The sequence below is a fragment of the Macaca thibetana genome, chromosome 4 (assembly GCF_024542745.1).
Source record: "Macaca thibetana thibetana isolate TM-01 chromosome 4, ASM2454274v1, whole genome shotgun sequence".
NCBI classification, from domain to species: Eukaryota; Metazoa; Chordata; class Mammalia; order Primates; family Cercopithecidae; genus Macaca; species Macaca thibetana.
In genome coordinates, this window is record NC_065581.1 from 80,544,509 (window position 1) to 80,558,175 (window position 13,667).

The 13,667-nt window shown below is 37.9% G+C and overlaps 1 protein-coding gene and 1 pseudogene across 1 annotated transcript in view; one reads left to right on the forward strand and one right to left on the reverse strand.

Moving 5' to 3' along the window:
* ME1 (malic enzyme 1) overlaps positions 1-13,667 on the reverse strand; it is a 224,001-nt gene that overhangs the window by 174,396 nt on the left and 35,938 nt on the right. The window contains exon 3 of the mRNA XM_050788178.1: positions 9,758-9,907. Coding sequence (XP_050644135.1) covers positions 9,758-9,907 — 150 coding nt within the window. The remainder of the gene's footprint in view (positions 1-9,757; positions 9,908-13,667) is intronic.
* On the forward strand, positions 3,832-4,836 carry LOC126952957 (glyceraldehyde-3-phosphate dehydrogenase-like; annotated as a pseudogene).

The following is a 13,667-nucleotide window of genomic DNA, read 5'->3' on the forward strand; positions in this document are numbered from 1 at the left end:
TCCTCACAGTCTGATTCCTTAGAGTGTGTCCAATTTCTTTAATATCTATTATTTATGAGAATTTGCCTGTCAGAATAATATGCTTAAACAGTAGGAGAAATAAAGAATATATGAATACTTTACATTTTTTTCTGTGTGAGTGAATGAATAAAGTAATTCTAAGTTACAATTTCTCTGAGATAGCAAACAACATATATTAATTGAACACCAACCAGGCATTAAATCTAAATAGCATGAGAAATACAATAATAATTTATAAAATATGATCCCTTTTCTCTAGAATCTTAAAATCCAGTTGAGACAAAATGAATGGTAAAATACCAAAAAAAAGAGATCAAGCATATTTTGATAGAACATTAGAAATATCAAAAGTAGAAACATGAATAATCGCCAAATACATGGTATAATAATATGTAGCTAATCAGAACTCAAAAGAGAGGGAGATAAATCTTAGAAAATGCAGTGTAACCAGTTACAATGGCAATCATTAAAAAGTCAGGAAACAACAGGTGCTGGAGAGGATGTGGAGAAATAGGAACACTTTTACACTGTTGGTGGGATTGTAAACTAGTTCAACCATTATGGAAAACAGTATGGCGATTCCTCAAGGATCTAGAACTAGATGTACCATATGACCCAGCCATCCCATTACTGGGGATATACCCAAAGGATTATAAATCATGCTGCTATAAAGACACATGCACATGTATGTTTATTGCGACACTATTCACAATAGCAAAGACTTGGAATCAACCCAAATGTCCATCAGTGACAGACTGGATTAAGAAAATGTGGCACATATACACCATGGAATACTATGCAGCCATAAAAAAGGATGAGTTTGTGTCCTTTGTAGGGACATGGATGCAGCTGGAAACCATCATTCTTAGCAAACTATCACAAGAACAGAAAACCAAACACCGCATGTTCTCACTCATAGGTGGGAACTGAACAATGAGATCACTTGGACTCAGGAAGGGGAACATCACACACCGGGGCCTATCATGGGGAGGGGGGAGGGGGGAGGGGGGAGGGATTGCATTGGGAGTTATACCTGATGTAAATGACGAGTTGATGGGTGCTGACGAGTTGAGGGGTGCTGACGAGTTGATGGGTGCAGCACACCAACATGGCACAAGTATACATATGTAACAAACCTGCACATTATGCATATGTACCCTAGAACTTAAAGTATAATAATAATAATAAATAAATAAATTTAAAAAAATAAATAAATAAATAAAATAAAAAATTGAAAAAAAAAAGAAAATGTAGTGTAAAAATACAGTAGGTAGAAATATTTCCAAAGAAATTATATGAATCTGCTTTAGCTATCCATTACATATAGCTGCATTATCAATTTGCACAAAACTTTTCTTTAAAAAAAAAGTTTCACAACATACAGGTAACTTAAGTAACATAGGAAGCTCAGCAGTCTGCAAAAATAAAAAAAAAAAAATTGTCTCTAGCTTCCAAAAATCACACGTCTATATACAAACTAACCACAATTAGGCACACTGACATAAGCAGACTGCACTACCAAATACCGGAAATTCTGCAAGAATTAAAATGATTTGGGCACATGGGAACAAGACAATCCAAGCAAGCCCAAAAATATTCTTAAAAATGATTATCTATGACATCTGAAAAACCCACACAAAGTATCTATGCCAAAAAGCAAATAAATTCCCCACAAAACCAATAAATGAATATCCCAGCAGTCACTTAGAAAAAAAATAGAAATAGTATTAGTCATACAAGAATTTATTTTGGGATACCTACCCAGATTTTAATGCCATATTCAAAATAAAAAAAAAAATCTATCCACAGAAAAGTATCACAGCATTAAGACATATACTTAAAAATGTGATCAAAAGATATATCTGTTTTTAATTATGTTAAACTCAGTGCTTGAAGTATTATTAACCTTTAATTTTCACTATGTTCCTAAGTGCTACCACCAAAACCATACACAGTAAGTATTAATAGAATTAGGCGTATAATTCTCCTCTTTACTTTCTGAATGTCTTCAAATACCTGCTGTTGTAGTAGATAAGGTTTACTAGACATTTTTCCATTTTGGCTTAAAAATAAAATTCATCTATATGCTAATGGAAGATCCATCATTCACAGCATTCACACATCCACAATTCCCTTTCTAATTAAATACAACACTTAAATTTATGCCACATAACACAATTTCAAATAGGATTTTTTTTATAATTATAGGAGAAGCCATAATTATTTTACTGGAAAACTTCAAAATCATCAAACATTCAATAAAATATACACACTAAATTGCAATATGACAGAAAACTGTATGAAGAGGTCATACAGAAATGGACTTAGAAACTTTGCTTTCTCTGGTAATAAAGCATTCCTTACTTAAATTTCAAATATTACAGAAAAGTTGAAAGAATAATACAATAAATACTTCCACCTAGATTCAACATTTATACGCATTTTGCCACAAATGCTTTCCTACCTCTACCCTCTTCCCCATTTCTTCCTCTCCCCTTCCCCAGCCACCCATCTCTCTAAATACATACATTAAAAAAATATACTTATATAAGTTTATATATGTAAACATATTTATTTCTAAGAACGCCCCCATAATCAAATACATTAGTATTTCCACAGAAAAACAAATGATAGTAAGTGAGATAGACTATTATAGTCTTATAAATCCAGTTTACTGCTAGACTTAGACTTAAAAGACTATATATAGTCTTTGGTACTGCTGCCAATGATTTCAGATAAGATCCGGTTTTGTCCCAAATGAGATTTTTTTACTGTCTTGAATTTCAGAGTTTTGGAATTTAAAAGTATGGATAAGATGTGGCAGACTGTAGTATTACTCCCAATTTACAAATGAGGAAACTGAAGCACAGAAAAGTTAAATACCTTATACCAGACTACAACAGGAGGCGAAACCAGTAAGTGAAAATGGCTACCTACTCCAGAGCCCATACTTTCAATCACTACTCTAGGAAGCTTTCAGTCCAGTAGAAAGTCCTTGTGACTGTCTACATTTTTATCCAGAATTTGGATTTTAAAACTTACCCCTAATTCCATTATTACCCTCCTAATCTGAGCCACTCTCATCTCTCACTGGGTTTACTGTAATAGTCTCCTAACAAGGGTCCCTGATTCTTCTTTTGCTTTAGTCTGTTCTCAACACAGCAACCAGAATGTTCTTTTTAAAAATATTAGATCATATCATGTAACTGTGTAAGACCATTTACGGCTTTTCATTTAGCTAACAGTAAAAGCCAATGTTCTTCCAAAGAGCCTACAGGAAGCCCTAAGACCTATACTCGCTCATTGACCTACCTCTGTGAACTCATCTCCTATTCTCCATCTCTCTCACTCCACTTCAGACACAGTGGTCTCCATGCTGCTCCTGGTCCCCAGGCATGTTCCCACTGAGGGCCTTGGCATTGGCTGTTCCTTCCATCTGGCATGTTTCCACTCCTATCTTTGTGACTTCCTCCCTAACTCCTCCAATATCATCTTCCAATGAGACCTACATTGTCCACTCTATGTAAAATTACAACTGCCTCCTGCAAAGCAACTGACACTTCTGATCCCCCTTTTCCTGTTCTCTTTCTCCATAACACTTATCACCTTCAAACATTCTAGACAATTTATTTATTTTATATGTTTGTCTCTTCTTCTTTTGGAATACATGCACACCAAAGTATCCTAAGCCCGAGAAAACCATCTAATATAGTAAAAGCTCTCAAAAATACTTGCTGCGGCTCTCTGCTCCTCCCATTCGACAGACAGCTGCATCTTCTCGTGTACTGCCAGCTGCATCCCTGAGACACCATGGTGAAGGTGAAGACTGCAGTCAACAGATTTGGTCATATTGAGTGCCTGGTCACCAGGGCTGTTTCAAACTCTGGTAAAGTCGATATTGTCGCCATCAATGATTCCTTCATTGATCTCAACAACACCATCTACATGTTCCAGTATAATTCCACCTATGGCAAATTCCATGGCACTGTCAAGGCTGAGAACGGGAAGCTTGTCATCAGTGGAAATCCCATCACTATCTTCCAGGAGCAAGATCCCTCCAAAATCAAATGGGGTGATGCTGGCACTGAGTATGTCATGGAGTCCACTGGCGTCTTCACTGCCATGGAGAACGCTGGGGCTCACTTGCAGGGAGGAGCCAAAATGGTCATCATCTCTGCACCCTCTGCTGATGCCCCCATGTTCGCGATGGGTGTGAACCATGAGAAATATGACAACAGCTCAAGATCGTCAGCAATGCCTCCTGCACCACCAACTGCTTATCGCCCCTGGCCAAGGGCATCCATGACAACTTTGGTATCGTGGAAGGACTCATGACCACAGTCCACACCATCGCTGCCACCCAGAAGACTGTGGATGACTCCTATCGGAAACTGTGGCGTGACGGCCACAGGGCCCTCCAGAACATCATCCCTACCTCTACTGGTGCTGCCAAGGCTGTGGGAAAGGTCATCCCTGAGCTAAATGGGAAGCTCACTGGCATGGCCTTCCGTGTCCCCACCGCCAACACGTCATTGGTGGACCTGACCTGCCATCCGGAAAAACCTGCCAAATACGATGACGTCAAGAAGGTGGTGAAGCAGGCATCAGAGGGCCCCCTCAAAGGCATCCTGGGCTACACTGAGCACCAGGTTGTCTCCTCTGACTTCAAAAGTGACATCCACTCTTCCACCTTCGATGTGGGGGTTGGCATTGCCCTCAACGACCACTTTGTCAAGCTCATTTCCTAGTATAACAATGAATTTGGCTGCAGCAACAGGGTGGTGGACCTCTGCCCACATGGCTTCCAAGGAGTAAGACCCGCAGACCACCAGCCCCAGTGAGAGCATGACAGGAAGAGAGCCGCCCTCACTGCTGGGGAGTCTCTGCCATACTCAGTCCCCCACCACACTGAGAATCTCCCCTCCTCACAGTTTCCATGCAGACCCCCTAAAAGGGAGGAGCCGAGGGAGCCCCACCTTGTCATGTACCATCAATAAAATCCCCTGTGCTTAGCCAAACAAACAAACAAAATTTTGTTGCTATTGAGATTTCTATCGACTTCAACCCAAATACTTCATTTGATTCAAGCTCTTCTACATTTCTTATCATTGTTAGTACTTAGTATCTCACAGAAACAGAATTTCAATAAACATCCTTGAATTTAAAACAGCTTTTTATTATGCTCGTATTAAGATTCTTTATATAGAAATATATTTTTGGACATGCACAGATGTTTATGATACATTACTCAGAGAAGACAGTAAGGCAAGAAAGAGTTTACATAGCATGATCCCTTCATCTATAAGGAAAATACTGTAGGTTTCTTGCCTATAGTAAGGCAAGAAATAGTTTATATAGTCTGATTCCTTCATCTATAAGGAAAATAGTATGTATTGTGTCTGTCAGGGTTTTATGGTATGATGACACTAGGCATTTTTAAGTTTCTTCTTTCTGAATATTTGTTTCATTATTTTCTCAATATGAATATCTAATCATTTGTATATTTAAAATAATATGCTTATATACACAGAAAACAATTACTTTGCAATACAATTAACAGTAAATTCTAACTCCTGTTCTTCCATGAAAAAAATTTAGTCACTGTTAATGTAACTATTATATGAACATAACATGGATATGTGCTATTAATGTAGTTTAGTATGCAGATCGATGGAAGAAATAAGAACTATTGTATATTTCAAAACAGCTAGAAGAAGATAATCTGAATTTTTCCAGCATAAGGAAAAGATAAATATTTAAGGTGATAGATATCCCAATTACACTGATTTGATCTTTACAAATTATATGAATGTATTAAATTATCACATATATCCCCAAAATATGTATACCTAATATGTATCAATAGAAAAAATTTAATGTCATTTGGATCACCTATAGATACTTGTCTAATTATTCTCTTTATACAAAGGGATGATGTGTTCAACTCTTTTCTTTATACAAAGGGTTATGTAGCACAGTATGATAAATATTACCACTATATCAATACAGCTACGTGACATTCACATTCAATTTTGCTTTCAGATAATACCCCTGAAATATTCCTTTTAAGGACAGTACTTTCAATAGCTTTTATGTTTGTGGTATATACTTTAAACATTTGTTTTTTATCTTTAAATTCAGAGCCAAAAGTAGCAAAAACATATTCAACTTGAACTTTTGTCATTGCTGTTGTTAAAAGTATTAATATTTATTTATTTCAAATGTTTCTTGTTTCAAAAAGTATTGAAACTAATACAATGAATAAGTAGTGCTAGAAAAATTGTGTTCTATATTTTAGGCATCTCAAAGGTGACTACTATTTCATTTAAGGGAAAGAACAAAAGAGCTCCTTTAAGATTATTTAATTCTGACTCAATTTAGAAAGTAATATTCTCCTCATTTCAGAAAAATTTGGAATCTTTGTTTTAACCTGTAAAAATATATATAATGGGGTAATTAGCATATCAAAGGCAAGCTTAATTATGATCAATATTACTTTTTTTTTTTTTATTTTTTGAGACGGAATCTCACTCTGTCACCCAGGAGTGCAGTAGCAATCTCAGCTCACTGAAGCTTCTGCCTCCTGGATTCAAGCAATTCTCCTACCTCAGACTCCGTAGTATCTGGAATTACAGGTGACCACCAGCACGCTCAGCAATTTTTGTATTTTTAGTAGAGATGGGGTTTCACCATGTTGGCCAGGCTGGTCTCGAACTCGTGACCTCAGGTGATCTGCCTGCCTTGGCCTCCCAAAGTTCTGGAATTACAGGTGTGAGTCACCATGCCCAGCCAATCACTTTCTTTCAAAACAAAAAAGAAATTCATTTACTATCTGTAAAAGGGAACCCAAATTGATTTGGAAATACTTTCTATTATCTTAATTTTTTTTTTTTTTGAGATAGTCTTGCTCTGTTGCCAGCCTAGAGTGCAGTGGCGCGATCTCGGCTCACTGCCACCCCACTTCCCAGGTTCAAGCAATTCTCCTCCCTCAGCCTCCCGAGTAGCTGGGACTACAGGCAAATGCCACCATGCCCAGCTAATTTTGTATTTTTAGTAGAGATGGAGTTTCACCATGTTGGCCAGGATGGTCTTGACCTCTTGACCTCATGATCCACCCGCCTCAGCCTCCCAAAGTGCTGGGATTACAGGTATGAGTCACTATGCCTGGCCAAATCTTAAATCTAGAGAGAAAATTTGGTACTAGAAGTCCTAGCCAGAGCAATTAGGCAAGCAAAGCAAAGAAAAAAAAAAAGGCATCCATATTATAAAGGAAGAAGTTAAATGGTTTCTGTTTGCAGACAATATAGAAAACCCTAAAAACTCCAACAAAAAACTGTAACAACTAATAAATTCAGGAAAGTTCCATGATACAAAATCAACATATAAAAGTCAGCAATGTTTCTAATACACTAACTATAAACTATCCAAAAATATCAAAAAAGCAATCCCATTAATAATAGCTACCAGGGCTGGGTGTAGTGGCTCATGCCTGTAATCCCAGCACTTTGGGAGGCTGAGGCGGGTGGATCACTTGAGGCCAACAGTTTGAGATCAGCCTGGCCAACGTGGTGAAACCCTATCTTTATTAAAAATACAAAAATTAGTTGGATGTGGTGGTGTGCACCTGTAATCCCAGCTGCTCAGGAGGCTGAGCCATGAGAATCACCTGAACCCAGGAGGCAAAGGTTGCAGTGAGCCAAGATCATGTCACTACACTCCAGACAGAGTAAGATTGTCTCAAGACAATAATAATAATAATGATAGCCACCAAAAAAACAAAATACTTAGGAATAAATTTAACCACAGAGGTGAAATATCTGTATGCAGAAAACTACAAAACATGATGAAAAAAATTTAAGAAGACACAAATAAATGGAAAGATATTTCGTTTCATGGATTGGCAGAATTAGTATTGTTAAAATGACCACACTACCCAAAGAGATCTACAGATTCAGTACAATCCCTATCAGAGTTCCAGTGACATTTTCTCACAGAAATATTTTAAAAAAAATCAAAAAATTCATATGAACCACAAAAACCGCAAATATCCAAAGCAATCTTAGGCAAAAAGAACAAACCTAGAGGTATCATACTACCTGATTTCAAAATATACTGTAAGTTATGGTAATCACAACGGCATGGTACCAGTATAAAAACAAACACACAGACCAATGAAAGAGAATAGAGAGCCCAGAATGAAGCAGAATAGAGAGCCCAGAAATAAATCCATGAATTTACAGTCAACTGATTTTTTACAAAAGTGAAATGGAGAAAGAATAGTCTCTTCATTAAATGGTGATGGGAAAACTGGTCTTCCAAATGCCAGAAGAATGAAATTAGACCCTTACTTCACACCATATTTTTTTTTAAAAAGTCAACTCGATAGGTAAGAAAAATTAACACTTGAAACTATAAAACTACTACAAGAAAATTTAGGGGAAAAGCCTCATGATATTGGTCTGGGCGGTGATGTTTTTAGATATGACCCCAGTGGCATAGGCAAAAGCAAAAATAGACAAATGGAATTGTAATAAACTAAAAAGCTCAGCACTACAATCAACAGAGTGACGAGACAATCTATGGAATAGGAGAGAATATTTGTGACCATACATCTCATAAGGTATTAATTCAAAATATATAAGGAACTCAAATAACTCAATAACAAGAACACAAATAACCTGTTTTTAAAATGAGCAAAATACCAGAATAGACAGTTCTCAAAAGAGGATATATAAATGACCTACAGGTACATGAAAAGTTGCTCAACATCACTAATCATCAGAGAAATTTAAATTAAAAGCACAGTGAGATATCACCTCACACTTGTTAGAACAGCTATTATCAAAAAGATGAACAATAAGTATTGGCGAGGAACCTGAGGAAAGGAAACTCTTACTCACTGTTCAGTGGGAATGTACACTAGTAAATCTATTATCGAAAACAGTATGGAAGCTCCTCAAAAAATTAAGAATAGAACTACCATATGATCTAGTAATAACACTACTGGGTACGTATCCAAAGGAAATGAAATTAGTATGTCTAGGAGATATCTGTACTCCCATGTTCACCGTAGCATTATTCATAATGGCCAAGATATGGGATCAAGGTAAGAGTCCATCAACAGATGAATGAATAAAGAAAATGTGGTACGTATACACACTAGGATACCACTCAGCCTTAAAGAAGAAATTCTGTCATTGCAACAATACGGCGAACCTTTAGGATATTCTCTTAAGTGAAATAAGCCAGATACAGAAAGACAAATACCACATGATCTTATATGTGGAACCTAAAAATAGTCAAACTCATAGCAGCAGAGAGAAGAATGGGTTACCAGAGGGTAGGAGAAAGGTACGGGGAGAGGGTTGCAGGATTAGGGAAATGCTGGTGAAAAGGATACGAAATTTCAGTTAAACAGGAGGAATGAGTTCAAGACATCTATTGTACCACATGGTAACTATTGCTAAGGATAATTTACTACATATGTGAAAACTGCTAAGATTTTAGCATACTCACCACAAATGAATGGTATGAATGTGAAATAATACATATGCTAATGAGTTTGATTTTACCATTTCACAATGTATACACATTTCTAAACATCCTCTGTATATCATAAATATATGCAATTTTATTGTCAAATTTAAAATAATAATAACGAATTTTAAATTACTGCAAAAAAACTTACAAAAATAAATAAAGACACAAGTTGCATTTAAAATAAAAGTTGACATACCTTGGCTTCCGAAACACCAAACTATATTGTTGGCAAGCCAGACCCACAGTGGGAGTATAAACAATAGGCATGAATTTCTCAACGTCAGACGTTAGCACTTTATAAAAGAGTTTTTCATTTCTATCTTGGAGATCCATTAAGAGAAGATACCTGTAAAAATTGGACATAATTAGATCTACATCCCATAAAGTCATGAAATAGCTACTTAGAAATCTAACTAAATATTTTCAACCAAGTATAAAGTACATTTAGGTTACATAGAAAACATCTGATTAAAAAAGACTTAAGAAATATTATTTTCTTTTTCTTTAAGACAGAGTCTCGGCCAGGCTCAGAGGCTCATGCCTGTAATCCCAGCACCCTGGGAGGTTGAGGTGGGTGGACAACGAAGTCAGGAGTTCAAGACCAGCCTGGCCAACATGGTGAAGCCTCGTCTGTCTCTACTAAAAATACAAAAATGACTGGGCATGGTGGCTCATGCCCGTAATCCCAGCACTTTGGGAGGCAGAGGCGGGTCGATAACGAGGTCAGGAGTTCAAGACCAGCCTAGCGAACATGGGTATCTCCTGAGTAGCTAGGATTACAAGCGCGCCACCACACACGGCTGATTTTTTTTTTTTTTTTTTTTGAGACAGAGTCTCGCTCTGTCGCCTGGGCTGGAGTGCAGTGGCACGATCTCGGCTCACTGCAACCTCTGTCTCCCTGGTTCAAGCATTTTCTCCTGCCTCAGCCTCCCAAGTAGCTGGGACTACAGGCACACACCACCAAGCCCGGCTAATTTTTTTTGTATTTTTAGTAGACACAGAGTTTCAACATGTTGGCCAGGCTGGTCTTGAACTCCTGACCTCAAGTGCTCTGCCTGCCTCGTCCTCCCAAACTGCTAGGATTACAGGCGTGAGTTACCACGCCCAGACAAGAAATATTCTTAAATATCGCAAAGAATAAAGAACCATAAACTTAATTAAAATCATGTAAACATTAAAATCATTGCTGAAATCGCACAGTTTTATTTAATACTTGAAGAGACTTTATCCCTATTTTAAAAGAGATGAAACTATCACTGTAGATTTAGTTTAATATTAACTAAGTTAATAGAAAGATTTCATCCTTTGACTTGCACTATTGAATAACCAAGGGAAATGACATACAGGAAATGAGAGAATGTAACACTCATCCTAAAAATAACTAAGGTAGGGAAGTTCAAGAAACTTTGTATCTGTGTCTTATGGCCTTTTTCTTTCTAGAGGCATTTCTGACCCAGAGTTATCTTTGTAAATATAAACCTTTTCATGTTATCTGTAACCTTCAATAGTTTGTAGAATAAAACTTAAACTGCTCAGTTCAACTTAAAAGAATCTTGCAAAACTACTCAACAATCTTACCAGCCTTTTTGAATTGACTTTCATTCCCTAGAATAGTTGAAAATGCACAGAATTCTGAGTAAGACATGCATGGATTCTAATGTTTGGGCAATTAGATAGACATAACTAAGAAAATAAACATATGGAAGACAAAGAGTTTAACTTTAGACATGATAAAATTAATTCGGCAATGTGGAAATTACCAATGCTAAATCAATGGTCCATTCTCAGACCTCACCCTACCTATCAGAACATTTGACACAAGAGATATTCCTTAGGGCTCAATACACTTTCTTTCCTTGACTTCCAATCTATCATATTCTCATGGTTTTCCTCCTATCTCTCTGGTCATTCCTTTTCTGTTTCCTTGCTGTTTTCTCCTTGATATGGTTTGGGTGTTTGTCCCTTCCAAATCTCATGTTAAAATGTAATCCCCAGTGTTGGAGGTGGGTCCTAGTGGGTATTTGCATCATAGGGGTGGGTCTCTCATGAATGGCTTAGCACCAATCCCTTGGTGATGAGTTCTTGCTCTGAGTTGATGTGAGATTTGGTTGGCACTTCCCTCCTATCTTGCTCCTGTTTCCACCATGATTGTAAGCTTCCTGAGGCCCCACCCAGGCATCACATAATTGGTGCCATGTTTGTACAACCTGCTGAGCCATAAGCCAATTAAACCTCCTTTCTTTATAAATTACCCAGCCTCAGGTATTTCTTTATAGCAATGCAAGAACAGACTAACACACTCCTCTTCTCTGAAAGCTTTCTAACACTCATGTGAAATATATGAAGAAATTGTGTTGGCTTTACTTTCAAAATATATACAAAATCTGACTACCCTCATTGCTACCACCCTAGATCTAAATCACCATCATCTCTTGCCTGGATTATTATAATGGTCTCCTAAAAGCTGTCCCAGCCTACATTCTATTCTCAACATTGCAGCCAGTCTTTCTGAAATTATAGCTTAGATCATGTACCTCTTCTGGTCAAAAACTTCAAAAGCCTACCCTTTTCACTCACAGTATAGCAGAAGTCTTTAGTAGAGTACAAAGCCATACCTAATCCATCGCCCATCACCTCGTTAACTTCCTTTCCCAATTTACCATTCTTTCCCTAGCTCATTCTGCTCTAGACACAAGTCTCCCTGCTAATTCTTGAACACGCCAGCTACAAAACGCTGTTCCTCAGATTTCTTCATGGCTAACTGCTCTACCACCTCTGATTATTTGCTCAAAACTCACCTTCTCAATAGAGGCTACCCTTATCACCCAACTCAAAAATGCAAACTGGCCATACCTACCCTCAGCATTCTCAGCTCCTCTTACCCTCCTCTACCTTTACTTCCCCCACTCTACCTTTACTTCCCCCATCCCAAGACACTAGCCATTTTCTATCATATTTTATAATTTACCAATTTGTATTACTATTTATGAAATTTAATAATTTGTATTTAAAAATAAGCCAAGCATGGTGGTGCATGCCTGTAGTCCTAGCTATTAGGAAGGGTGAGGCATGAGAACTGTTTGAGCCCAGGAGGTTGAGGCTACAGTGAGCTATGGTCACGTCAGTGCGCTGCAGCCTGGGCAATAGGGTGAGACTCTCTCTCAAAATAATAATAATTTTGGCTGGGCACGGTGGCTCACGCCTATAATACCAGCACTTTGGGAGGCCAAGGCGGGTGGATCATGAGGTCAAGAGATCAAGACCATCCTGGCTAACATGGTGAAACCCCGTCTCTACTAAAAAAAAAAAAAAAACAAAAAAAATTAGTTGGGTGTGGCAGCGTGCACCCATAGTCCCAGCTACTCAGGAGGCTGAGGCAGGAGAATGGTGTGAACCCGGGAGGCGGAGCTTGCAGTGATCCAGGGTGGTGCCACTGCACTCCAGCCTGGGTGACAGAGTGAGACTCTATCTCAAAAAAAATAAATAAAAATGAATAAAATTAAATAATAATTTAAATAATCTACGTAAATTTTATGAGCTCAGAGATCATTGCCTCTAACCCCAATATGTAAAAGAATACCTGACACTGAGTTGATGTTCGATATATATTGAGGAAGACTCTGTAGCAAATATATGAAGGTCACCAGCTCTTAGCAGGTAGCTGATAAAATGGCCCAGGAAAAGAATATATGGTAAGGACACAAGCAGCTAAAGGAAGATGTTATGGAACAAATGAAAGAGAAGGTTGTGAAGGAGTTTAGAAAGAAGCAACTGTATACACATTGGACAAACTGAGTCAGCCTCTTTGCCCAGCCACCCCACCACATCCACTGGGCTCACGAACAAAGTGGCCATGGTTGCAGGGATAGAGGTTTTGTATAGGCTCAGCAACATGGACTTTCACTCACCAAGGCCAACCTGGCTATTATAGCCACTTCTGAGTGTTCAATCTGCAGCAGAGACTAACACTGATTCCCAGATGTGGCACCATTCTCCAGGGTAATCAGCCAGCTAGCTACCTGGTGGCAAGTTCATTACACTCAACAGCTTCCATTATGGGAAGGACAACTTTTTTTTCCTGGAATAGACCCTTACTTTCGATCTAG